At 37.3% G+C, this 26,012-nt stretch overlaps 2 protein-coding genes across 3 annotated transcripts in view; one reads left to right on the top strand and one right to left on the bottom strand.

Moving 5' to 3' along the window:
* Positions 1-190: 190 nt before the first annotated feature.
* LOC108142437 (gastrula zinc finger protein XlCGF67.1) lies at positions 191-3,469 on the top strand. 2 transcript variants are annotated; one of them, XM_017266301.2, is made up of 4 exons: positions 677-758; positions 843-884; positions 1,133-1,993; positions 3,191-3,469. In XM_017266301.2, exons 3-4 carry the CDS (start codon positions 1,229-1,231, stop codon positions 3,194-3,196), a joined length of 771 nt encoding a protein of 256 aa, XP_017121790.1. In that variant the 5' UTR covers positions 677-758; positions 843-884; positions 1,133-1,228; the 3' UTR covers positions 3,197-3,469. The 2 variants fall into 2 exon arrangements, with proteins under 2 accessions (XP_017121789.1, XP_017121790.1); XM_017266300.2 differs by lacking the exon at positions 843-884 and having other exon boundaries at positions 191-758; positions 3,191-3,468.
* LOC108142439 overlaps positions 2,318-26,012 on the bottom strand; it is a 66,157-nt gene continuing 42,462 nt past the window's right edge. Inside the window, exons 4-7 of the mRNA XM_017266303.2 lie at positions 13,694-13,796; positions 9,544-9,566; positions 4,163-4,494; positions 2,318-3,561 (exon numbers count right to left, since the gene is read on the bottom strand). Coding sequence (XP_017121792.1) covers positions 3,187-3,561; positions 4,163-4,494; positions 9,544-9,566; positions 13,694-13,796 — 833 coding nt within the window. The 3' untranslated portion in view covers positions 2,318-3,186. The remainder of the gene's footprint in view (positions 3,562-4,162; positions 4,495-9,543; positions 9,567-13,693; positions 13,797-26,012) is intronic.

Genomic DNA, 26,012 nt, shown 5'->3' with positions numbered 1-26,012 from the left:
TATGCTTGTTAATGAACCCAACATTTCGTAAATTTTCTTTTTCTTTGCATTTTCGTCAAAAACAGTAGCTGCAATGGCGGTTTGAAAATAAGTGATTTTGTCCACCCCTGCTTGTCACGATTTATGTCACTGTTTTCTCAATGCTCATCCCTAACAAGATTCCAGTCCTATCAGCTGTTAGTGTTGCTAAACGCCAAATGTACACAAAAAACAACGATAAGAAAAAGCTGTGCGCTCCCGGTTTTATTGCTTGTGAATATTAATTGTATTAAATCAAACAAATGGGTCACCTGGACAAGTGCCGCATTTGCTCTTGCGGAGTGGCCAGCGATGACGAGGCCTACAATCTATTGGAAGCCCCAGACCTGGCCGCCAAATTCACAGAATGCACCAATTTAAAAGTGAATCCCGAAGACCAAGATACTTTGCCCAGCGAAATATGTGCCGAATGTTACGAGCTGCTTGAAAAGTTCCACTCCTTTCGAGCATTATGCATTGTTGCCGATAAAAAGTGGCGGTCCTATAGCCTCGTCACGAGAAAGAAAATAGACTGGAGAGAACGGGTTCTTGAGGTGGAGGAAAGCGAAGAGGAGTGGCAGCAGGAAGAGGAAACCCAACATCCTTTGGAAGAGCCAGAGTTAATCATTTGCGATTCCAACATGAGTCCCGAGAAAACACCACCGAAATTGAAGAGGAAAACCATCCCCAAAAAAGTTAAGAAGCCACCCAAACCTCAACCTGTTAAGAAAGCTAAAGAAGTAAGTGAAGTTATTCCTCTTAACTTGATACAAACTATTTAAACTAAAAATAAACACCTTCAAACTGAATTTTTTGTTTTACAGAAAGCAGTAAACACAAACAGATATTAACAACAATTTAAAAATGTTAGTAATATTCTATATTTTGATGTAATAAAATGAAACGATTGGCTAGCTTTAAAAACTATTAAAATTAAAAATGCTAAATCCTATACAAATTTTGGAAGAATTTAAGTAAGCTACTTTTTTCAACCCTTTCCTATTAAAATGTATATTTATACTTCTTAGAATCAAGTATATAATTCATTTAATGAGCATTAAGCTCCTGGATATAATGAGCTAATTAAATATTAAATATTTCCCCGTTTTTGTAGGAACTCCCACCGCCCAAATTCAAGTGCGACATCTGCTCCGACGAGTTTAGAGAGGAACGACGCCTGATCCTGCACAAAAAAGAACACGAAGGCCACATGCTGTATCACTGTTCTGAGCCTGGATGCGAGGAGGCCTTCAATCGATTCGAGACCCTTAGACAGCATGAACTGGAGCATTCGGAGGTGGGCACGCGGTTCATCTGCGAGGAGGAGGGTTGCAACAGGATGTACCGGCACAAGGCTTCGCTCAAACATCACCAGAGCAAAGCGCATGCAATTGGCAAGCCTTTGAAAACCCACATGTGCGAGTTCTGCGGTCGGGTGTTTAAAAACTTATCCGCCCTGAGTCAACATCGGTTCACGCACGACGATCAAATGAAATTGCCATATGCCTGTGAAATACCGGACTGCCCTTGGCGATTCTACAGCAAGGAAAAGCTCAAGATTCACATGATGCGACACCAGGGAATTAAGAACTACAGCTGCCCTTATTGTGGACTCAAGAAGACAACGAAAAATGAACTGCGACTCCACATCAACTTCCATACGTTGGAGCGGACATGGTCCTGCAAAGACTGTCCCAAAGTATGCAACAGTTCGACGAGTCTCAAGAAGCATGTGCGCACGATTCACGAAAAGGCCCGTGATTTTGCGTGCAACTATTGCGAAAAGAGATTTGCCACCTCGGATACGCGGAAATACCACGAGATGACCCACACTGGCGAGAAGAACTTTGAATGTCATGAGTGTGGCAAGCGATTTATTCAGCCCTCTGCTTTGCGTACTCACCGCAAAATCCATGAGTTCGAGGAGGTTCCTCAACCATCTTATACTATCCTCCAAATTACTACTATGGGTCAAGTAAGCTAACTTGCATCTTTTCTATTTTCATTTTTCAATATTGTAACGTTTATTTGCCTAAAATACGGATGTTTCATAGTTCAAAAAATGTTTTTGAATTTTTGATTATTTTGAAAGGGGTTGTTATTTAATTTAAAGCAGTTATTTATTAATTTTTTAGTTTGGGCTATATAATTTATAAAACAATTAAATTGTATTTAATATCTGTTGATTCTTATAAATCTAAATTTAAAAGAAAATTAGTTAAACTGCTAACGCAGGTTAAGGCTATATACTAAACGCTTCTTAAACCCATAAATTACCTTCAATAAAGAAAAACTTCCGTTTGGGATTCAGAATGTAAATAGCAATAAATTGTTTAATTATATTTTCAACTAAAACAATAATATACAGGAATTGTGAGTGTGTTTTCTTGCGTGTTGTTAAATTAATAAGGCGTGGATTTCCATTATGCCAGAGCTACTAAAAACTAAAGTACATCTGCTAAGGGTCGTGAGTCTGTTTATTGTATATGGTATAGTATATAGATAGCTATGCATACATATGTATAATGATGTGGTAAATGATATGACGTGCCATGATCATTTCCCCCGGTAAATATGGTGAAATCTGTTGCGTTAAAATCGTTGTAAATATGATGCCTCAGTTAAAGTTATAGATATATAGGTATTTTTATACTGGTGAGCTTAATGCGTTTTCGGCTTTTGTAAATATGAGTGTATAAATATGTTGTATTCGTATGTATATATCGTTTCTATACTTGCGTGTACTGATCCTGGGGGGAAATACGGTTTGTTTTGTTCATTCTCATCTTCACTTAGCCTACGAAAAATGCGCTTGTTGTCGTTTTTACATTTTTAGAAAATGTTTAAAGTACATAGAACATAAGAATATAGCATATTTTTAGGCTAAATATCACCCACGATTAAATCGTTGCTTAGAGACTACATAAAAACTAGACATATAATACATTCTTGCCTTGTAAGTGTGTATAAATATATCCCTATATCGGTAACGTGTACAGATTACAATTCAGACATAAACGATAAGCACTAAGTGGTATACAAGTGTTAAATATAATGTTTAAAGTTTAACCCTACAACTATGGGGTGTATATAACGTATATATCCATAATCTATTAACATGTTAAGCTCGCTGAACATTTCACATTATTTGTATTTAAACTTCTTCATTTAGACATAGTCCGAGGGCACAGTGCTGGTGCTCGTCTCGTTGATGGCCGCCAGTCGAGGACCTCGACGTTGCGTCATTGCCGCCGCCTCGCCGGCCGTAATTCCATTGCCCCCACCGCCTCCTCCAAGCATGGCGGCCGCTGCTCCAGCGGCTCCGACGCCCCCACCTCCGCCTCCTCCTCCTCCGCCATGATGATCCCAGTTGGGCAGCGGCTGGGACATCACGTTCAGTCCGACAATCTCGTAGGCGCCCTGATTACTGCCGCTCGCTCCGCCGGGCATCGCCGTCACCGACAGATCCGAATAGTAGGCACTGCTCGGCGCCGAGGACACCACCATTGGAATGTCCTGTTCGTGGCCTTGGTAATTGTATTTCTGTAATGGAGAAAGAAGGTAAACACATTTGAAATACATTTAAATAAATGCTTTTTTTTTTAATTGAAAAACTATTTTAAAAAAATCTGCTAAGTTTTATTTCTATTTTCTTGATTTCAAGGGAATTCGATCATCATAAAAAATGTCAATACATTTAGTAAAACAACAATATATACTATTCTTAAATCATATATTTGTAAATTGTTTTCGGATGCACTTAAAATTTTAAGGACATATTAGTAGAAAGTGTGGGTTCAAAAACATGCCCTTAAATCAGATTCCCGTTTTTTATACTGTTAAACTTTAGGATATAAAATATATTTACAAATGGTTATATAAAAAGTCTTGTTTATATCATAATTTCTTGCATTTTAGTTCCACTAAAAGTAGATTGCATTATTGCATGTTGTTAAAATCAAATCTATTTTATTAGTTTTATTTTAACATGATTGATTGTTTATAATGGTTCATTGCAGATAAAAGAGAATACTTAAATGTTTTTATGAGAAGTTAGTGATAGCCAATTTATATATAAGTTTTTATTAACCGTTTTTATAGTACCTAATAGTATTTTTAAACCATAAAACTACCGATTGCTTACCTCGCCGCACTGACTGTAGGCCGTATTCTGGTACGAGGGGTTGGCGGATCGCACGGACTCGCGATCGAGTTCCGCATAGAGTGCCTCGCTCACGCCCACCGGACTGTAGGCGTCCTCCATGTGGGTATAGTGGTTTTCCGCCGGCGACGTGGACGGCGGTCCGATCTGGTCGGGACCGGCGGACGAGCGACGGCTGCCGCCCAGCCAGGTCCAAACGCCGGAGTTGCTCGTGGGCCGACGGATGCTGTCCGCCGAGTGTTTGATCGAGATGGGCGAACGATTTTGGCCACCGTTTCGGTTATTGCGACACCACCAGGGCTGCGGGCGACCACCTGCAAGGGGAAGCGGTTGTGGGGTTAGACACGAGTTCGATATCTTTTGTTTGCTTAATTAAAATCATGTTACTCATACGACACGTTGTCCGCTGTTCGGAGATAATTGCAAAAACCACATATTCAACGAAAACTACAGTTGCCATTTGTGTGGATTATCGTTGACATTTGCTTCATTAAAAGTATCTTAAAATCTCTATAGGAATTGTAAGAACTGTGTAAGCAAAATAATCCTAAAATGGTTTCAGAACTAAAAAAAATATACTTAAATTAAATGTTTTTAAACTTGTTAAAAAATGTGTGGTCATCAAGAATATTTGGTTTCGGTTAAGTATAAAATAAACTATAAAATTAGATAATATAAAAAATAATGAAATAAAACTAGTCAAACAAAAAGAACATGAATAAAAGGTAAGAGTTGGTCTGATATTTATCTATAGATCAATACCAGAACATTATATTAAAAGGATAATTTAACAAAATTTCTAAAAATATATATCAGATTTGTTTTCATATTCGTTAACTGCTGCAACAATTAATGAGTTTTAAATAAGTTTTATAAAGACACCTGTTTAGAGTGATGCAGGGACCAATAGGTCGATGGATTTGGTGTCTTTTTTTTTTGTGGGAGGAGAATCCACAAACTCTAATCCGAATCGAACGCAGCAGAAATCTATGACATTTCGGCTTATAATCGGGCGATAAATCAAACATTCACCTCAGGACGTGAACAAAAGACAGAAACAAACAAACAAACAAAGCGTAAATTAAACGGCTGTCAACTGGCAGCGAGGTGGCAAACCAACTGCACCACTGCACCGCTGCACCACCGAGTCGGTGTGGTTTCATTTTGTGGTGGCAGGCAGCCAAGTGGCCGAAAATGCCAAATGTTTCTCCTTTGCGATATCAGCACATGTGATCTCATAATGCCCAAGTGGGCATGGGAAGGTTAATGGGAGCTCTGTGTGTGACTCAACTAAGCGTTGAAAAGCACTCAAATTCCAAATAGCCGGGATTCCATAAAATCTCTCCCGTCATTAAGCTCATAATTTATAGACAACTAACGCCAAACGCTCAATGAGAATCGCTGGGCGCAAACACGTATAATTGCTGGCCGTAAACGAAGTAGACCTGTTCTCAACATCCGAACATCCGCCATGGCGTCGAATTCCCAACTCATCCCCAGCTAATTTGCCTAGAGCTGGTCGCAAAAATGGGTATATATTTTTTTTATATATTTTAACTCGCCTTTCACTCTCATTAACTTGAAAAAGATGGAGCCACTCGGAGCCACTTGGGGCGATTCAGCTAATTAGCGTGGTGCATACGCAACGGCAGCAACAGTGCAACCGATGGTTCCCCAAGTTATGTACATGCATAATGCAGTTCCTCAGGCACAGAGAAAAAATAACAGAAATTGCAGTAAATCTGTATTGCTACTCTCACAACACAAAGTTTAATTAAATAATAGGTGCACTATAAACGTACTTAAATTGTGACCTCAAAATTATAAAAGTTTTAAGCCTTATTAAAAATTATGTCTGTATTTATTACAATAATATTTTTTAGCAAAAATATATTTACAAAGAAATTTTATTTAGAATATTGAAAAAAAAGGACATTGTTTCCGATATTTATTTAATATTTTTCAAATACATCACATTATTTTTAAATCAATTTAAACTGTATTACAGCAATGATTTTGAATTGCTAAAAAATATTTTAAAATTCGAAATAATTGAGGAAGCTAAGATCTTACTGGGTTAGAACGATAATAAATTTAAAACAATTTTAACATCAGTTATACTTAACTTATTTTGGAGGCAGACAAGCTTACAAAGAAATGGTGCCATAAATTGGAATAAAATTAATACAATTTGCATGTTTTTTTTCCCCCTGTGCAGTTTGCATTGCGAAGTTGGAGTCGAAGTCTGTTTTATGCTTATGATTTACGTACTCCGACTAAGCGAATGTCCAGCAGCAATGGCTTTGACTGCGGCGATTATTACCCCAAACCGAAGTTATCGTACGTAGGTGCTCATATACATGCATTTTGTGCATGTCACCAATGCCACAAACACAAGTCCCAGACTCCGAGACCCATTCCAAGACGCCAAGACCCAGCTCCAACTGGAACTCGGCTTTAATGGCTGTTTTTGCGCCGTGTTAACGATGTTGCCGCGGCTACTGCACAGCTAACTCAGCTGAATCGATCCAAAGCAAGTTGAACTGAGCTGGAACTGCAACTGCATTGCACTTACGATTATTTTTTTTGGGTTTCTTAATGCTGCACCACAGTGGAGACCCCCAAAAATGACCTTAATGTTTTTTTTTTCAAATTTTTTAAGAAGGTATAACTTCTTATAGTTTAAAAATATTAAACAATTTTTTTATTAGATTTATAAATTATTTTGTATTTAAAAGAAAACTTTTAAAATATTTAAATTTAATTAAAATCTTCAAAATGTAAAAGAGGAATTCCTAAAAAAAAAAATACAAAACAGTTGAATTTTTAAAAAAATATTGTTATTTTTCCTGTGTCTTCTGGTTTTTAATTGAATTAAATAAAAATATTTAGGTAAATTTCATCAAAAAATATATATTTAAAAATTATTACTTTAACTGTATGCTTCACTGTCCTACAGTGCATTATAACAGCTACCGTGGACGTCTTATCTTCGACTGCTTATCGTAGTTACCAGAATGGTTGCAGCAGCCGACGAACAGCAAGCGGCAAATTGTTGTTAACAAAATATTTCGCAGTCAGCTTTTGTTCAGATGAAAAGCGTAGAAAATCAAAAATAAATAAACGAAAAATTAACGAGCACTTTGGTTTCGGAATTTAATTTGTGTTGTGTGGATGAAAATTGTGTTTTTTTTGTTTCTGTGCAAATGGCAAATATGACATGTGTAATGAAGTCTTAATAGTCAGCTAGATAATGCCAATCGCAGTACGTTGTCTTGCCCGTTTAATGCACACAAATGTCACATAGCAATTTTCGTTAATTTATATTTTTGTGTGTGCTGGTTGATTATCTTCAATTCTTTGTGTGCATAATTAAAATCATGTTACGCATACGACACGTTGGCTGCTGTTCAAAGATAATTGCAAAGAATAACCTATGAAATTGACACCATCGAATGTTGCAATTGCCATTTGTTGTGATTGTTTACAGAGATTGCTTCATTATGTAAATTAGGAAATCTGTCTATGTGGTTGGGAGGCTTTAAAAAATAAATGTAAATGTTATCTAGCACTACTTGCAAACATTTAAACTCAAACAAACATTTAAACAAACAACTCAAAAAATAGTAAGTTCTTATAAACAAACATCCATAAGTTTACTGCTCCATATATCCACTTAACAAGCAAGTTGTAACAAATGAATACCGCTTTAAGGAGAATCTTTTGCAGCTTTTCTGCTAAATGAACTCCCACATAAAAATATATTAAAAGTTTAATTGCTTTTTAACGACACATAGTTCAACCAGTTCACAAAAATTACAGCCTACATTTGAATTGAAAATCTTTTTCACCTCTACAAAAAAAAATGTTGCAACCAATAAACACCACTTAAATGTGCATTTTTGGCCAATTGAAAATTTTCTCTTTCGGCACAAAAAGACTCGGGAAAAATCCGCAAAAAAACTCTTTGGCAACTGGCGCTTGTCTCTCAACTCTCAACGTTGACTTGGACATAATCACGCGCTTTAAAAGCTGCTGACAGTTTAACGATTTGTGGCGATTGTTTGTTTTTCGGGTTGTTTCTTTTTGTTTCGTTTTTTAGCTTGGTCCCAACATGCAACCGTGCGTACCACCAACGAAAAATGCCGAAAAAAAATAAACACAAACACAATCAACAAGTGGGCAACAAAAAGTTTTTGGCAAAATAAAAAAGGAAACCAACAAGAAACGAGCATTTTCATGGGGACAGCTAATTGGCTGCTGTGACATTAAATGCCGTCAACAATTTGTCCTGCATGTCGATTGTCAGGCCCACAAGACGGACAGTGAAATTGGCGCCAAGCTCGAAGAAAGGGAAAGATTTCGACCTGAAAAGGGATCGTTTGTCAATAATTCGCCTACTGCTGAAAGCCGAACCAGAATCGCCAGACGAGCAACTAAATCAAAATAGCAAAACAAAAAAAAAAACAGAGTCTCTTTGCCTCTCCCCATTTTGCACGATTTTCAAACGTGTTTGACGAAGTCTGCGGCCATGACAATTGTTTTGGCTTTGCCTTAATTTGTCTACAAATTTTCTTTTACTCGAAAGTTTTATCCGGCACGTAGCCCGAGGCAATATAATCCCCCAGGGCTCTCGATTTCGGTTTCAACTGCCGCAGGAGGAGCAGCAGCATCTCTGATTTGTGGCACGAACGTGAAGTTCATGCATTGTCGTCAAAAATTTGTCTTCATTTTGTTAGTTTGCCTTCCTTCTGCCACAGTCGCAGAAAACAAATTAAAATGTTGCCACAACGGAAAAAAAAGGGAACTGAAGTCCAGAACGAAAGATTTCTTTGAATTGCATGCAACGGCAGAATTATGCAATTAAAAATGGAAATGAAAATACAAAGAGAAGGCAAGAGCCCCTATGATGAGCAGATGTAACAAAAAAAACCTGACCTGACTTGGCTTGGCTAATTAATCAGGCCTGGCAAAAAACGTCAAAGTGATCAGGCTTTTTTGAGGAAATGAGATATTAATGGGATAAATTCGTTGGACGGAGGGCTCTTATGGGAAGGGAAAAATTAATTTAAAATTATATATGCAGTTTTTATGAGTTTCACAAAAGTTCTTAAATATTTTCTTATGTTGCAGAGATTTTCAGGCTCTGTTCCTTTTTATTAACATAAGATAACAATTGAGCTTCGTATTCTTCTAAGTAAAGCAATCTGAATTGTAAATTATGTTTGCATTTAACTTATCTAGTTAATAAATGGCTATATATAAATATAGATATCCTATTAATATACATTTAAGCACCCCCAACAAATCACTCCCCTCATTTAAATAATAGCTTGTAGTAGAGAAAACATTTGTTCACTTACCATTGGCATTCGCTGATTTAATTCTGCAAAGATAAGAATAGAAAAAATGTGTACCAATTAATAAACAAAATTTTAATAGACTGGCGGGCATAAATTAGTATAAAGTAAATGTCAAACTTGTCGAGCGACAAAATGGCAAATGCCAAAACGAATGACTTGGGACACAAACTTGAGCGAACGAATGACTCAAGACACAAACTTGGGCCACGCAAATGCTATAAGAGCCAGTTGCGTGTGACGCGAACTGACACGCCGATAAAGCTAATACAACGTATCTGCTGGGACCGATAAAATCCACCGGCAACAACGGAATTGCATTATCCAGCAGCCAGGGAACATATTCGCCATTTGTTGCGATTAGATTATACCCAAAAGAAAAAAAAAACCAAATCATCGATGATGTTTTTGGCATTTGAAACCGGCTCGAAGACTGCATTTCTTGGGCCTGAGTGATTTGTGCCCGAATTCACAAATCAGCAGGTGTTTGCCATGCTTTCTATGTCTTTTTTCTGGAGCACATTTTCCACTTCGTTTCATTTTCCATTTCCAAACTACATATTTGCACTTGCTGACTCCGCTTTTCTGGGTCACATCGAACGGCACGAACCTGGGGCCTAAATGGCCATATTCCTCTCGATATATATATATATATATATTCGATCTGTGCGTATCAATTAACCGTCTGTCCGATTTGATTGAGTGCAGTGCGGCATGCGCTGCATTTTCCCCTCGCTTTGCCTTGATCGATTATAATGTTAACTCAACTCGAGCCCCAACTGCCAATTCGTTTTTCTCTCTCTTTTTTTTTTAGTGTTAGAGTAAATTTCAGTTGTAGTTTTTGTTCTCCTCAATTCAATTAAATTGAACAAGCAGTCGCCGCTGTCTCGGGGGCCTTGGCTATGCGCTAATTTACCTAGCTCGAGTCTTTCAGCTTTTTTTCCTACGATTTTCCTTCGTCGCGTTATGTTCAATTTTCTGCGCTTGTAGTTTCGATTTTTTTAATAGCCTTTTTTGGGGTTGATCGAGTTTTTTGCATGCTAATTGAACACGCCTTTTTGTGTCTTAAATGCATTAAGCGGTTTAAACTTGACTTTTGTTTTTCGCAACTAAAAGACCAACTAAAAAATAATTTAAGACGGAACGGGCCTTGGATATATTAAACCAAAATCGATATAGAAAGGTGTAGTTTTTAAGCAGAGATTGAATTAAAAGGGTCAGAGCTATCAAAGAGGTTAATACTTATAATTACAGTTAAGAGAGATAATTTCATATTTGAAAGGTAAGTTGTGGTTTATTCAATACATTTTTTTAATGCTTAAAAGATTTTTAACATCATTTATATCCAATATGTTTAAAAAAGCTTTTTATACAAAACGTCATCACATTAAGTAACTTTATTTTAATGAAATTCAAAAATCAATTAGAAATTAAAAAGAAATCGGGAATAAATTCGATTAAATGTTGTTCATTAAAGTAGGAAAACTAGAAAAGAAAGGGGTTGACTTTTTGTTAGTCTGACGAAAATAGTCAATTAAAATTTATTTAAAATAAGTCTTATGTAAACAAAGTTTGCGTAATTAAAATCCACTCCAACCGCTCCTTAATATTATCCAAGTGTCAGAAACAAGATTCAATTGCATTGGCACTTTGAAATTTTTCCGACAAGCTACTGTGACCATTGGAAAGACATTATCCCGTCTAGACGTTGAGCAAACATTGTCAAAAAAGCACACTAAATCCGAATGGCAGGTGCCACTTAAGACCTAAGCTCAATACGGTGGCCGAGCTAAACAAATCAAGTCGAGCGAAATACAGAAACAAATGCAAAACCTGGTGACTTGCTGGGGACATGTGCCAAGCAAATTTATAGCACCATTACGAACAGATCGAGAATTGCATCAATATGCAAATAAGTGTAACCGATATTACATGTAATTGCTGCTAATTTGGCAGCCAACACGTCCGACCACGACGTGACATGCTCCACACACCGACGGACTGGAAAACTGAAAAGCTAAAAAACCGCAAAACGGTTGCGAAAACAAGTCCCAAAATGAGTGACTAAGGCTGACGGCAAGGCAAACACCGTGACATTCAGGTGACGGGGGGACGGACGAGTGGGGGGGTCAACAGGTGATTAATGCAAAATCAAATTTGGTCCAAAAAGCGTGAGAATAGGAGACCAGCGCCACTTGATTGAGACAACTTGGCTTTGCTTAAAACAATACTGAATAAATTACAGGTCATAGGGCTTTTAAATCTGTTTTGCAATGTCCCCCAATTTTTCCGAATTAACCTATGTATAACCAATTCATCCCAAAAAAGTTTTTAAATGTAAATTGTTTCGATTTTAAATAGCATGGCTTACAATCTCCTGTTACTAAAATTTTTTTAACGAAGGAAACAATTATCTTTTAAATTATATTTTATATCTGTATATATATAAATTTTATATATAAATTATAAGATTAGCTAATTTTAACTTGAAGTTTAATAATAAAATATTTACATTGGCTAAAGGAAGTTAAAGAATAGACAACATGGTCCTTGCCCTGTTAAAATAGTTTAAAAAATAAATAAAAAAATATTTTAAACTTTTTTTCTAAATTGTCTTGATTATAAAATAGTTTTAAATGAAAACAAATTTTTGACTTAACAGTTTCTGGTGATTTGCAATGTATGACCAATAGATCAAATTTGATTAGGTGTCTTAAAGCCAATTAAAGAAATAAAAATATAATTGGTGATTATACAGCGATCAAATCATTAAATGTATCAATCATAATAATAACAAGTTTCCTGCCCTTTTCAAAGCGTATCCATTTAGTCATCTATACGAACAACTCCATTTCAACTCCTGTTTGAACTCGCATTTCGCATTTGTTTGTTTTGGCTTGGGCGGATAATTTGCAAAATTAATTTTATGCAAACATGCCGCCAAATAAGACGACATGACAATTTAATTGGACGCGACATGTGGCCAGCGTTTCCACTTCAAACTGGAAGCCCACGGCGGCAGTTGAATAACAAGCGCGGCGCCTGCGCAACCACCAATCGAATTGGACAAAGATTTCTGTTAATTTGGCACTCGCGTGTGTTGTTCTGTACCGCCCCCGCACCACCGTACCCTTCCCCAAAGTCAACCACCTCCCCTCCACCCTCCATTTAAATGTACTCGAAATCGCAAATATCTAGCGATTGGAGTGTGTGACCCACTCTTCACGGTCTTTTGATAGACTCGAAAACTTCGATTTTGGCCATATAGAAACGCCTGTGGCCAAAACTCTATGTTTCGGCTTGTGTTTCGCTTAAAGAGCAATTAAGTAATAAAGCAATTTCATGTTCCTTTGTTTTCGGCTTCGATTATTCTCAGCCGTTGCTGTTGCTGTTGCTTTCGATGCCGTTGACTCACTTAAGAGGTTTTATTTATTTTTTGGTGGGCGTTTAATTGAATTGCTGGTGTTGCCGCTTCGTGCCGCCCGTGTGGGCAATGCATTGTAAATCTTTATAGTTACACAGATCCCACAGCTCAGATATTCGCGCAAATATGAGACTTGACTGGAGTCCCCATACGACGTAAATATATTCAATTTGTCTGGCGTTGTAAATGTCGCCGTCGCCGGAACATGACGGATCGTTGGGGTCGTCAAGGGGTTAAGAGTTGAATGTCCTCTTCTCTTTGCTTCCAAACTCATGTGTGTATTTTGCTGTTTTTATCATGACTAATTGCGGCATTTTTCTAGCTAAATGCCAAAATGTGACTGTTTATTCATTATTTGCATTTTTATTTATTCGCCGCTTGTTTTGGCCAATTAATTTTGAATGGTCAATTTATGAGGTCTCGAGGGGGAGACTCGAATTTATTTTTCGTTTGCAATTGAACATGTTTAAGGAAAGTACGCAAAGTTATTTGGAAATTGCCATGTATGGCCAGTTGTGCCACAAACAACTTAAATGGCCAAAAACAATTTACTTGTTATAAATTAATATTTGTTTCGTGACGCTTGCGTCTCCATGTTTAGAAATTTTTGATGTGGCCTTTGGGAAGATCGTACATTTTTTTGGTCGATATTTGACTAGCTTACGTCACATGAGAGAAAGTATTGTAGTAGTAAATAAACTAATATTAGCACATATACATTCGACTTACCTTCTACATCTTAGAACTATGACCATTACAATAGCACCTATGAGAGCCGATATGATTGAAACTATTATTAGGGTGAATGCCCATCCAAGTTCACCGGCGGTTTCTGCAAAAGAGGAAGCCAAAAACGAAATTGTTAATGAAAATAAGCGTAGATAAATCTAAAGCGTGTGTGTGTAATGAGCATAGTAAAACTGGCTGATCAGCCTTTTTATGATTATGCAATTTTTATGGAGCGATGGCGATAAAGATGATGAATTCATAAAAAGTTATGAATATGAATGGAACATGTAGTGGAGTATGAAATATGTATTATAACGTGAATTTATGTATATAAATAAGGGTACAGTGGTCGCACACATTTTAGAACCGTAAGCTCGTTGGCTGCTTATAATTAAATTCTGTTTGTCTAGTGGTATAAAATAACAATATCTTTGTCAGTCACTTCCTGATATAATGTTAGTAATACACTAAACAAATTTAGTTCTTGTAAATATTTTAGATGTCTTTCATCCCATTTAATTGTAAAAATTCTAAAAAAAATATATTACATCTTTAAAGGGGATGTGCAAAACCTCGTTTTAGAGGTGTTTAGACCTATGAACAGACGGAGCTTTTCAATTCGTGAGTAAAGTCAATTAGGACTGGACCTGCGGTGACTGGGTGGCAATTAAATTCGCTCTCGCTAATACTGAGTCTTCAATTCAACTGGCGAGCGGTTTAAATTTTCTTAAATGCTCACTTACATATGTACGGCGCATTTAACGATGCAAAATTAATTACAAACTTTATTATCTTAACAACTTGAGGCTGACGTCGCCGTTAACGTCGCTTCCCCCGCTGGTGATTTAGAATATTTATGACCGCAGTTAAATGAGGCGCGCAATGGAAGTGAATGGGCGGCAAAGGTTGGGGTGGGGGGGGCATTTCCTCGCCATCGACCATCCACCATATTGGTATCTCTTTCCGACTGCCCAACACATGCTGCTGCGTTTTTGACCCTTTTTCGCCTAGTCTGTTATCTCTAAGTGGGCATCGGCCAGTCGGCCATATAAAGGGGAAAAAGGTTAAATTCAGCAAACAGAAATCAACACGCATATAAATATTTCAGCCCGCCTTTAGCCTTTCTACGCTATGTTTTATATCCTTTTGATAAAAGCCGAAGCGAAATTGAAGATGAAATAAACAGATTGCACAAAGAAGGAAAAGGTTGAAATATTAATACTCTTTGTTTCTACAAAAATGTATGACAAAATTACATATATTAGCTTATAATAAATCTATCCATATATATTTTCTGTGTTCATACCAATCCTCAATATACATTTTAATTAACTGCCTTATTTATGTTACCGTAAGGCATATTCCTTTGTTTATGCTATAGAGCTTCTGTTCCTTTATTATTGCAATTTATAAGAAGGTTTACTTTTCCTTTAGTTACGTCATAGTTTACCTTGACCCCTTTTTCTCTAATGTTGCTCAAATTTCACCTGTAACTCCTTAAACTCTTTCCTAGGGCATTAACAAACAAAAACAGAAGGGTGGCCAGCAAAATGAACGTAATTTAGCCGCTACTAACTGATGAATGGACTATCAACATTTGCCTTGTACTCCTGCCTCACGCCTCCCCCTTTCGAAATTGACCCCATTTTCGCGCTTATAAATTTACTGACTCCCCGACCCGCCTCCACCCTCCACCCCTCATCGTTTGTTATCTCATTGCCAGTTGCTTAAATATTTATACTATGCTCGGTGCTATAATGAAAGCAAACGCCATTATGTTTTTTCAGCGCTCCTTTCCTTACGACGAATCTCCCCTTTCATTGTCTTCGCTTCGTTATAATTCAATTGGCCAAAATATAAAGAAGAGGCAGCTTCAAAACTGGGTACCTCGAAGACTGGTAGATGCATAACGTCTTTGGAAACTGGGTAATTAATAACAAACAGAATGGGAGCGAGTGAAAAGCAATTTTCGCTTGAATTGAGGATGTGGGCGTGGTGAGCAGGAAACGCGTTAATAAGCGGCGCCTCAGAAAGTGTTAAACAAAAAAATGGGGAAAAAAAAGACAAAGGCAGAGAAAATGAAATGAGAATAACGAGGAGCTCCACTTGATAATTGAACTAACGAGTTAAGAGAAAAGAAATAAAGCATTTTACCGACTTGTGTCTGAGCCTCGCCACATGACTTCTATGCGTGAGCTAAACTGTAGAAAAACAAAAAAAAAAGAACTAAGCTGATTTGCATTAAAATTAACAACTCACTGGTTCGAAAAATGGATTACCCATACGCGGATTTCCTTTAATTAAAATTGCCTTAAATAAGTTTTTATAGATTTTTGCTTGACTGCTTTTCGAATTATTATTAGCTAGAACAAACATCTTAAATACCCATAAAACGCAATCATTAAAGCAAATAGGTAATTATAATATTTTTTCAAATTACTTTTTTAAAAATAACTTAAAAATTTGAGCAAAGCAATGCTTATTTTCAAACAGATTTGTACTGACAGTCCTAAATATTTTATTTGAAGTTGTATTTTTGCATTCATAGTTTATGTTTATTGTTGGTTTAACGCCATTACTTGAAGTTTAACGGAATAATAATGACTGTCATAAATATTATATATGTAGTAGTATTTTTGTATTCATATTTTAGGTTTATTGTTGGCTTAAAAAATAAAATTACTTCGCTAGAAAAATAATTTGCGAAATACCAAATTTCACAAAGTACAGTTTCATAATGTAGTAGAATAACAAATAATGGCTTGTAGCAAATATCAAAGGCCTTTTAAGTGTTTTTTTTAGCATTTAATAGTTTTCTAAAAACGTTAGTTATTTTTGAGGTTAATAATTGTTTATATAATTTAATTTTATTCATATCTTGGGATGACTCATGCATATTTGCATATTTTTTTTCAGGCGATATCGCATGCAACATCTGCATTCCAGCTCATTCCAGCATTTCCCCCAGCTTTTGGACCAAGGACTTTGGCCTGTCGGATGCTGTCAGGGGCCGATGTGAATGTAATTCCCCAAAAGACTCGTAAATAGCTAAAACATCAAGCTCCATCCGATCCGAGGACGGGATGGGGACCCTTTTAGCCAGCCACTCGAACTCGTATTTATGCCACTCGCTGGCAGTGAACAGTCAACAGGTGTGCGCAGCTCACCGCTCTACGCACTCGGCCTGATTTCAAGTATTCACTTACAGGTATTTACTTACAGGTATTTATTAGCAGTCTCTCCTCCCTGACTGATCTATTTCAGTGGTCTTTCGGACCTAATTGGCAACTCATTAAAATAATTTCGTGCCGGACAATGGACTTCAGTTTATTTTTGTATATACCTATACATGTTTTTTTTTGGTTTTTGGCATAGAACATGAACAGCGGCCAGTGGTTTTTAGCATTTCTCGGAACTTTTAGGACTTGACACGAGCAAATGCTGCTGCAGCTGTGCCGAAGTTTTCCGCGAAACTGTGCATGCAACAGCAGCAGCAGCAGCAGGAGGTTACTGCAGATACATCCATCAGATACAAATGAGGGCCCGCAGATGCAACCGCCGCCAACTCACAACTCACAAGCTCACAAGCTCACGGTATGTATCTGTCTATCTGTCTGTCTGTCTGTCGGCAATTGTAATAATCGATCTGCATGCCGAAATGATTGATGATGCGTTTCGGCCAAATGCTCTCAAGATTTATGGTTCCACCTTCTTATGGCTCGAATTCGACTTATCGACGGAGTTAACAGGCTTGTATCTCAAATATGCCGAAAGCAAGCGACATAATTTCGATTCTGCGACGTTTATTGCACATTATCGCATAATGCGGTTTATGCATATGCAAATTTCGACACGGCTTGGCCCACCTGCCGAAGTGGGAGAGCCGGTAAAGTCCAGCTACTGCTGTAAATCATTAAAATCCCCGGCCCACGGCAATGCAGCTGAGCATTTGAGCCCCGAAAACTGTCGCAGTTTTCATTTTTGTTTTTATTTTTGTGTTTTTTTTTTGTTTTGGATTTAATTGCCTGCCCAAAAATGCCGAAAATGAACAGGCGGGCACACAGACAACAAGTTTCCCTGGCATTATCTAACAACGTATCGAGGCGGCAGGGGGCGTGGCCGGGGGGCTGCATTCGTGCAGAAATAAAAGGCATCGGCTGGCCAAACTACGACTCAATTAACAGTCCACACAATTAAATTAAATGGTCGCATTTGTTTTCAAATTGAGCAATTAAGAAATGATTTAGCGACTTTTTTGGCATTGGAATTTTTGTGCGCCGAAGGTGGGCGATATGTCGATTTGAATTAAATTCGAGATAATTAATCAAGCGGCCCGGAGAAGATTAAAACGGTAAGCGAATTTACTCAATAAATTAAATATGAAAAAATTGAAAGTTTTATTTACCTTAAGCTTAATTTTTATGAGAAGATCATAAAATATGTTTTTAAAATCGAATGAATAATATTGCATCTACTTAATTATCTTTGGGCACGGATTAAAATTGTGGTTAATAAATTATCAATTTTCAATATGCAAAATATAAACAAACACACATACGCTTTTGGCAGATTTGTACATTACATGATTTACAAAGAAATTGAATGTTCGAAAATTATAACCTTTCAAAGCCATATCCATAACTTTAAAGGAAATAACAGATGTGTGTCAGGAGTCAAACACACCTCCCAGATGCACATATATCTGTCACTGCATTTATACGGATATTTCCTTACCGAACATTCTTACAAATGTTGAAGAGGGAACATATGGTCGAAAAAAAACTCGATTCCCAAAAGAAAGCGCCAAAAAAGGCGAACAAAAATTAAATGACAAATTAAATAATGTCAGCAACGCGTCGGTTGCCCAAAGGTTAAAGCCATAAAAAAGAGGGCCAGGTTGCGTACTCGGTTAAGCCAATATAATAAATTACATGGCGACAGTGGCGATAATCAAATGAACAACAGCAACAACAGCAAAGTGCAACATGCGTCCGGACTGAAAGTCGTTAAATAAAACGCACTGAAAAAATGTTTTTTTCTTGCCCTGCCTTTATATATATATTTTGGTTTTTTTTGTTGTTTGTTTGCTGGTCAGCGGCTGCAAATTGTCAGCGAAAATGAAATAAAAATTAAACTGAATGCGCAGGCGCAGAGACATCGAAAAAAGGGGGCAAAAGGCAGGGGGTGGAGGAGGTGGGGAGGGGGACTGACAGGACCCCCAGCGGCGGCGCCACCAGATACAAGATACAGATACGAAATGTGGATTGTGGATTGGGAATGAAGGCAAAGATGCGACATATGCCGAACATTTTCAACAGAAGTTCGGCTCACAGGAATTTCGCAAACAATTTCAGCAAATTTAGGGATTTTTGGTTTTTCTGTTCGTTTTTCGTTTGGCTTAACCAACTTACTTAAGTTAATTGCGGGGATGCGGAGCCGGGAGCTACAAAGTGTCATTAGCGCAACGAGAAATCCTTTTCGCTACCAGCAATAACAACAATTACGTGCACAAACAATTAAAGCGAAATTGAGTTGTCAATCCCGGAGTGGGATGTCATGTAAATACATTTGAATTGAATTGCATGTGAAACACTCTTCAAACACCACTCAACACTCGTCAGTTGCTCTGGGCCATTGTATGGTTTTTGGGCTTTGGGTTTTGTGTCTGTCTGCCTGAGTCTGCACCTTTTTGGTCTAATTAAGCGCCACAATTAAGTGCAAATGTGTATCCCCGTGTGCTGGTAATGTGCACCGTAATTACGCACTGCAGACGAGTTGGTAACATTTTTTATGGCCAATGTTTTGCGTTTGGTTACAACTGTTAATTTGTGGTCAATACCACACGATATTCCAGTTGCTACCCTGTTGGAAAATTACCTTTCTGCGTTTTTTCCTCAGTTTTTTTTCGTGGCAGGTGCGAGAAACTGGCTACTGTGGCCATCATTAGCCATTGTTTATTCAGTGTTTTTCAGTGCTCTGTGTTTTTTTTTTGTATATTTAATGACTTAATTTTACCGCAGTGGCAAGTGGTGTTGTTGGTAATTTACTGAACTGCACATGGATTTTTTCGGTTGCGGGGGTGCTTTTTTTCAAATTTATTTGTCAAAGGTACAATAAAGACCATTGGTTTTATTATAGAAGTAGTGAGATTAAAAGGGGAGGGTAGCCTCCCTGGTTTAAGGAACAGAATAAAATAATATTTTTATAAAAATTCTTGACCCATAACCAAAATAATCAACGATAAGACATTGACAAATGTTAGTGCCAATTATAATACCAATATATTTTAATACCAACATTTAACGATGTCTTAACGGTCTTATACAATTTGATTAAGACAGTGTCTTATCATGAATGAGGTATCAATAATCTGCATTTTTATCTTAAAACTACCTTACATTTAACCTCTCGCGACCGAAACTCCAAGAGGCCTAAACTTTTTACTTAAAAATGCTGCCAACGAACTGTCTGCCAAGTTTTTTTGCCGGTCTTGATTACTCCAATTTTTTCACTGCTGTTTGTAACATTTCAGCCAGGCAAATGGAACACCCCTTGTCGTTTGGCACCCATTGCAGATACATATTGGCATAATGCCATTAAATGCCTTTGACTTGGCAAGTAAAAGCCAAAATCTGTTGACTGTCACAGAAGATAGAAACGAACCGAACCAAACCATACCCGGCGAGAGTAAATTCAATTATGCAAAAGAGCAAGGAAATTCAATTTAACAACTGGGATCCGCTCTGGGAAATGTTGTAGCGCGTTGAAGTTTTCTGGCCTAGACATTGCATTGGATTAATGTAATGTCAACGTAAATTATTATTTATTTGTTTGCGGCACGAGAGACAGAAACTTTTCTCCCACATAAAAATTGATTAATTGCCAAAAACAATTAGTGCATTAACACGCTTGTGGAACAACCCAAAAAAAGAGAGTGATATAAAAGGGCTGGCAGGCATAAGTCAATACCGACCAGAGTTGCCACATAAATTAGGCATTATTCGACTTGATAGCGATCGGATCGCAAAGAAGCCAGGCAAATTAAGCAGAGACAAAAGGGAATTTTTTCGGCCCCCGCCGTTTGTCAAACTAACAGACTGAAAACTGAAACCGACAAAAAAGAAGGTATAAACAAAATCTACATAAGAGTTATCATTATTAATAAGGAGAAGCCAAAGCCGTGGCATTTTTTTTTTTTAATTCTCATTTAATATGCGATGGTATCCAGAACGTGGATGGCATTTCCATACAATCAAATGTCTCAATTATGGCTGCAACTCTTCGCTCCTTTTCGTGCCGAACTGAATTTGCATAACAATGCCAACAAATTATCTACTAAACATTCATGTAATTATTTAGAAGCTGAATTATGTCCGAGAATCTCTCATGCATATTTCTCAAATATTTCACTGGGCCACTTCATTCGTAGCTCTTCGCTTTTGGCGGCTCATTTAATGTTGAAATGTCTTAATTGAATTTTATATCTCGTGGGGCTATTTCTCCAGAAAGAGGAAACCTTTTAGGCATTCGATTCGCTGTATCACAAATTGAAATATTTAAATGTCATGGCAATGAAGTGACAACAGTTTTTATATGCCACACGGCACACGATTTTCTCAGTTGTTCTGTTCTTCGGTTTCCAAAAGGCAAGCGTTTTCCCGATCGTTATCGTTAGTTTCCCAAGTGCCCTTTGCTCATTAGGTTTATCACACGCGTTCTGGGGCAAACATTTCACCTAGTCTCTTAGGTTGTCCTTTTCTTCGAGGGCACCCCGTAGCTAAGCCAGGTAACACACCCATGGCTAGACGGGTAAATAAAATTCCAGTTCCTGTTTGACTTTTAGTGCCGCATGATAAATGCTTGTGTAATGCTCAGGTGTTTTGTTGTCGCTTCTTGAAATGAGTTTCGATTTCTTTCGGGTTGTGGAACAAGATTCATGGGCCTGGATTTTAATTGTTCAACGATATGGGATCCTTGCAGCCCTATTCAAATGAACGCAATTTATCAAACTAAATGTTTTCCTCGCAGACTTCTCATTAGTTTGAGTTAACCCAAAGACTGATTAATTGTATTACTTTATTCTTGGACAGAATTTACCAAGTTTTCCTTGAGTCTTAGCCCTGGCAACATTTGGCAACTTTCAAATGGGAACCTATCAATGGCAGCTTTGCCAGTTGCCACCAAAAAACTTTGGCACTCGAATGACAAATGGAACCGCAAGGAAAAGCCAAGTAGGAATGTGCCCATTCCCAGGAAACGGATGTAAAACGAGGGGCGTGGGCGTGGCAGAGTACATATTTTACAATATTTATTGCTTAGGCGAAAACTTTTTGCCAAGTTGAATTTTAATTAGTTTTCGTATATTTGCCTCTTTGCAATTCCACGAAAACTTTGCGGCAAACATAAATCTTGCCTGTGTTTTTGTGAGCCGCGAACTTTATAGGCAAAGTCAATTAGTCCCTAAACTTTAGCCCAATGTAAAAACATTTGGTTATGATCGAACCAAAATAAACAAATTCTAATTTGTGATTTAATGAAGCGTAAGTCAAATTTGAATTTACCAAGAAACAGCGACACATAAATGCCTCATATCTCGAGGAGATATGTTAATTGGTGCAGAAAGCTGTTTTTTTTATTGTTAAAAATATTTTTTATGCGCCCCCTAAAGCTAACAAAAATGAAATGTTTTATTTATGAGCCAACAAGAAGATTCTTTATTTTTGGATTGGCATTTGAAAAATGCATAAAACACGCCCACTCTATTCAGGCAAATGGAAAATTCTGGTTCGGCTAGCTGATTATTTATATGGCGCATTAGGTTAATCCCATATATATGCTCCAAAATTCTTTTAATAGTTTTGGAAAGGGTCCGTGGTATGGTGGGGCCTACACAGGGGAGCTTTGCTGCTATTTAATGGCTTATATAAGATTTTCAAGGATCAATTCATGCAACCAAATGATTATTTTCCCATCAAACTTTTTACCATTTTCGATTAAAACTATCTCAAGTATTTCGAACGTGGTCGTAACATGTACAAAAGTTCTTCTGTATATCATATCTCCGTGGGTAAAAAAGAGAACTGATGACACACATCCCTAAATAATAAAGCGAAAGTCAACCTTAAATGCCATAGTAAAAGACAATTAAACAAACAAGGGGCAAATCGTAAAAAATGTAGAAAACGAGACGAAAAGAGAGACATTTTACTGTTTTTCGTTGATTCATATCGCTCGCCTATGCAAATGCAAAATGTAACAGAGCGAATGGGCCTGCACTTAAAAATAAATGGGAGACCTATTTTTTATAAATTTAAAGATCTTAAAAATAAACTAAATATAAAATTATTTAATCATGTCTCCGTGAAAAATTCTATAAATTGATTTTCTATATATATTTCTTGAGCAATAAGTCATGCGTTTTAGGAGTGAAGTTAGGTATCCAAATTTTTTCTTAGTGTGGATTGATATCATGGCACGATCACCATATAAAAAACTGGGGGTACGACCCAAAAAAAAGTCAACAGTTACATGAGGCTTATCTACGCCACGGATCGTCTAATCAAAAATTAAACAGTAGAACAGGCAACGTTCCCTCATAAAAACGGGACAACTCGGGCTTTTTTCTGAGGGCTGACCAGGTAGGCTGTCGTAAAAACATATTTGAAATTAGTTAAACATTAGGTGTTACAGTAAACATTGAGTTGGGGGGACAGGAGCGGCGGTTGTCGTTGCTGTCGTTGTCAGTTCATAAAAATTTTATGATCTTTGACCTGGTGAGGTTTTTTTTTTTCAATGAATAGACACCAGTGTACACTCCCACCTGCCTTAGAAACGTTTTCCCGCATTTTATTCATTTTAATTTATATCTCGTTTGATTGCCAGCCTCGCTGATCTTTTTGTCTCGACTTTAACGGCCACAGCTTACCTACATTTTAATTTAATTTGCACCAACTTGAATGGCAGTTGGGGGTCACTAACAAAAGCACTAAGTTGAGAGTTTAGCCTGCCATCTGTGTGCTGGTGGTTAGAAGAATGGCCATTAAAGCGGGAAGATGATTAAATTGCCTCAAGGCGGAATGCTGATTGAATTTCTCCCGAATATAGCCGCTGGGTAAAAATGTTGTAAGTGCATCTTTAAGCGGCCAGTAAATAAATTCCCTGGATTACATTTTGGACACCCATACCCTCCTGTCACTCACTCTGACCTCCGGTCCACTCAACAACTGGATTTCCCCAGAGCCACAAAACAAATTTTCCCCGAAAATTTCACCCAAGCGGGTGAAAATTTAATGCTGACTGACGCACATAATTATCCGCGCATGGATTTTCAATTAGGCGAAATTTATGTGCATTTCTCGAATGCTCACGGCTCATTAGTAAATTAGATTTTCAGTCCCTAAAAATATACCAGACAGAATTTGTCGCCTCGGTGCAAAATTTCGTAAGTTGCTCATTTAGTTTTGGTTTTATTTTATTTTTTGTTTCACCTCCCCCCCTTTGCTAATGAGCTGTGAGTTTTTGTGGGGGAGAAGTGTAAAAAAAATTGATTTTTAATTTTTTTTTTTTACCGCCAACAAATAGAGTGTGCTCCCCCCTTCGAGACTGTTTATGTTTGGGAGCTGGAAAACTGAGTCTACAGTTTCCTTTGATGTTGTCGCTTGAGAACGAGACAATGTTTGTCTGACGTTTTGCGAGATGGCTCTTTGATCTTGAACGACGGAGTCGGATATCGTTCCACCAATAATTAGTACACAGAACAAAAATTCAGTTTGATTTCATTTAACAATAAATATATTGCTAAACTCACACTCTTTAGCCGGAAACCTTTGGAAGTAAATATACAAATATTTGTTTAAAGTAAAATCTAAAATATATAGAGGATATCAAATTCGTATACGGGTTACTGTATTTAATTTTATAATTATTACACCAATACAGCTACTTTTTTTTAGACAATAATTAAAAAAATATGATACTTTGAGGATTTCTTTCGAATTCTTTAATTGATAAGGGAAAATTGGTATCGAAAATCATCAAGCTGATTTTGCCACTGTAACAAAATGATCCAGACGATGCCTCGGGAATAATGGCACGAAATTAAACTCATAAATTGTAATTAAAAAGTGAAAACTATTTTAATCAGCATTTCAGCAATTCTATTAGTTCTGCGCCCGCATTATTCAGTTCATCATACAGTGTGTGTGTGTGGTCCAGCACGTTTCTCGGGGCTGCGATCTCATTTTTCTGCCCGGGGACTCCGATTCTTCCCCCTACGCAAGTCTTGCCCTAATTGATTAAAAAAGGAACAAAAGCGGAGCAAAACTGAGCAAGGGATTGCTCCACGACGACGCCACAATAAAAATGCAAAATGTAAACAAAGTTAAAAATATTATGGAAAAAAAAAAATCCCACACATAAAAAGACACACACCACAGAGACCAGAACCAGTACCATCATAATCTTTCTGATGCACTGGCAGTAATAATAATTTTTCGATCTCTTTCCGAGCGTTTCTTGTTTATCTTTTTAAAACATTTTTGCATGACTGGTGGGGGTAAACCACAAAAAAAGCGAACAAAATCTAGGAGGAAACTCCAGCAACAAGCGAAGCAGAAATTATGGAAAATTCCATGAAAATAGCAAATAAGTTTTCTCACTTCCATTCAGCTCCTCGGGGGCTGTGTGTTATGTTTACTTTTTATGGCTTCAGGCCACAGTGCGTTTGCTGCAACAATTATACGACTCAGAGCACACAGAAGGAACCACGAGGTAGTACATCACAAAAAGTGGAAAGAACAAATAAAAAACTCTACAAAAACTCATTCATTTCCGCTTACAGTTGGAATATCTCACAACAGATGCCGAAAAAAAGGAATCTCGTCTCTTGCGGTTTTGCATAAATTTCATAATCTTCAGATTAGTCATGTATTTGGCCAAAAGCTTAGCGCTAACGAGCAGTGGCCAATGGTCAGTGAACACAGTCGGAGCGGAAAATATTGTATTTTTCGTTTGCGGATGGAAGAAGATGGATTAACATTTAAATCCAAGCCATAAAACAATTCAAAAGAGGTCTAATAAAATTTAAATTCAGCGAAGTCTTTGCAAGAACTTAAAAGTCAATTAATGAAAATAAGAATAAATTCTTTATGTTCTAAACACTGAAGAAAAACGCTTATCATTTTCATTTTTCATTTTAAGAAAATTACTTATTAATTGCATTAGGCACATAAAAGGCATACATTTATCACATTTAAAGGACCTGTTAAAGTTCTAAGTCGTTTTCTCCTCTCCAGTTTTTATGGCATCATATGTTTTACTA

The sequence above is a fragment of the Drosophila elegans genome, unplaced genomic scaffold (genome assembly GCF_018152505.1).
Source record: "Drosophila elegans isolate 14027-0461.03 unplaced genomic scaffold, ASM1815250v1 contig_208, whole genome shotgun sequence".
Classification (NCBI taxonomy): Eukaryota; Metazoa; Arthropoda; class Insecta; order Diptera; family Drosophilidae; genus Drosophila; species Drosophila elegans.
Note: the sequence above shows the minus strand (reverse complement) of the source record. Positions and strands in the feature narration are given on the sequence as shown.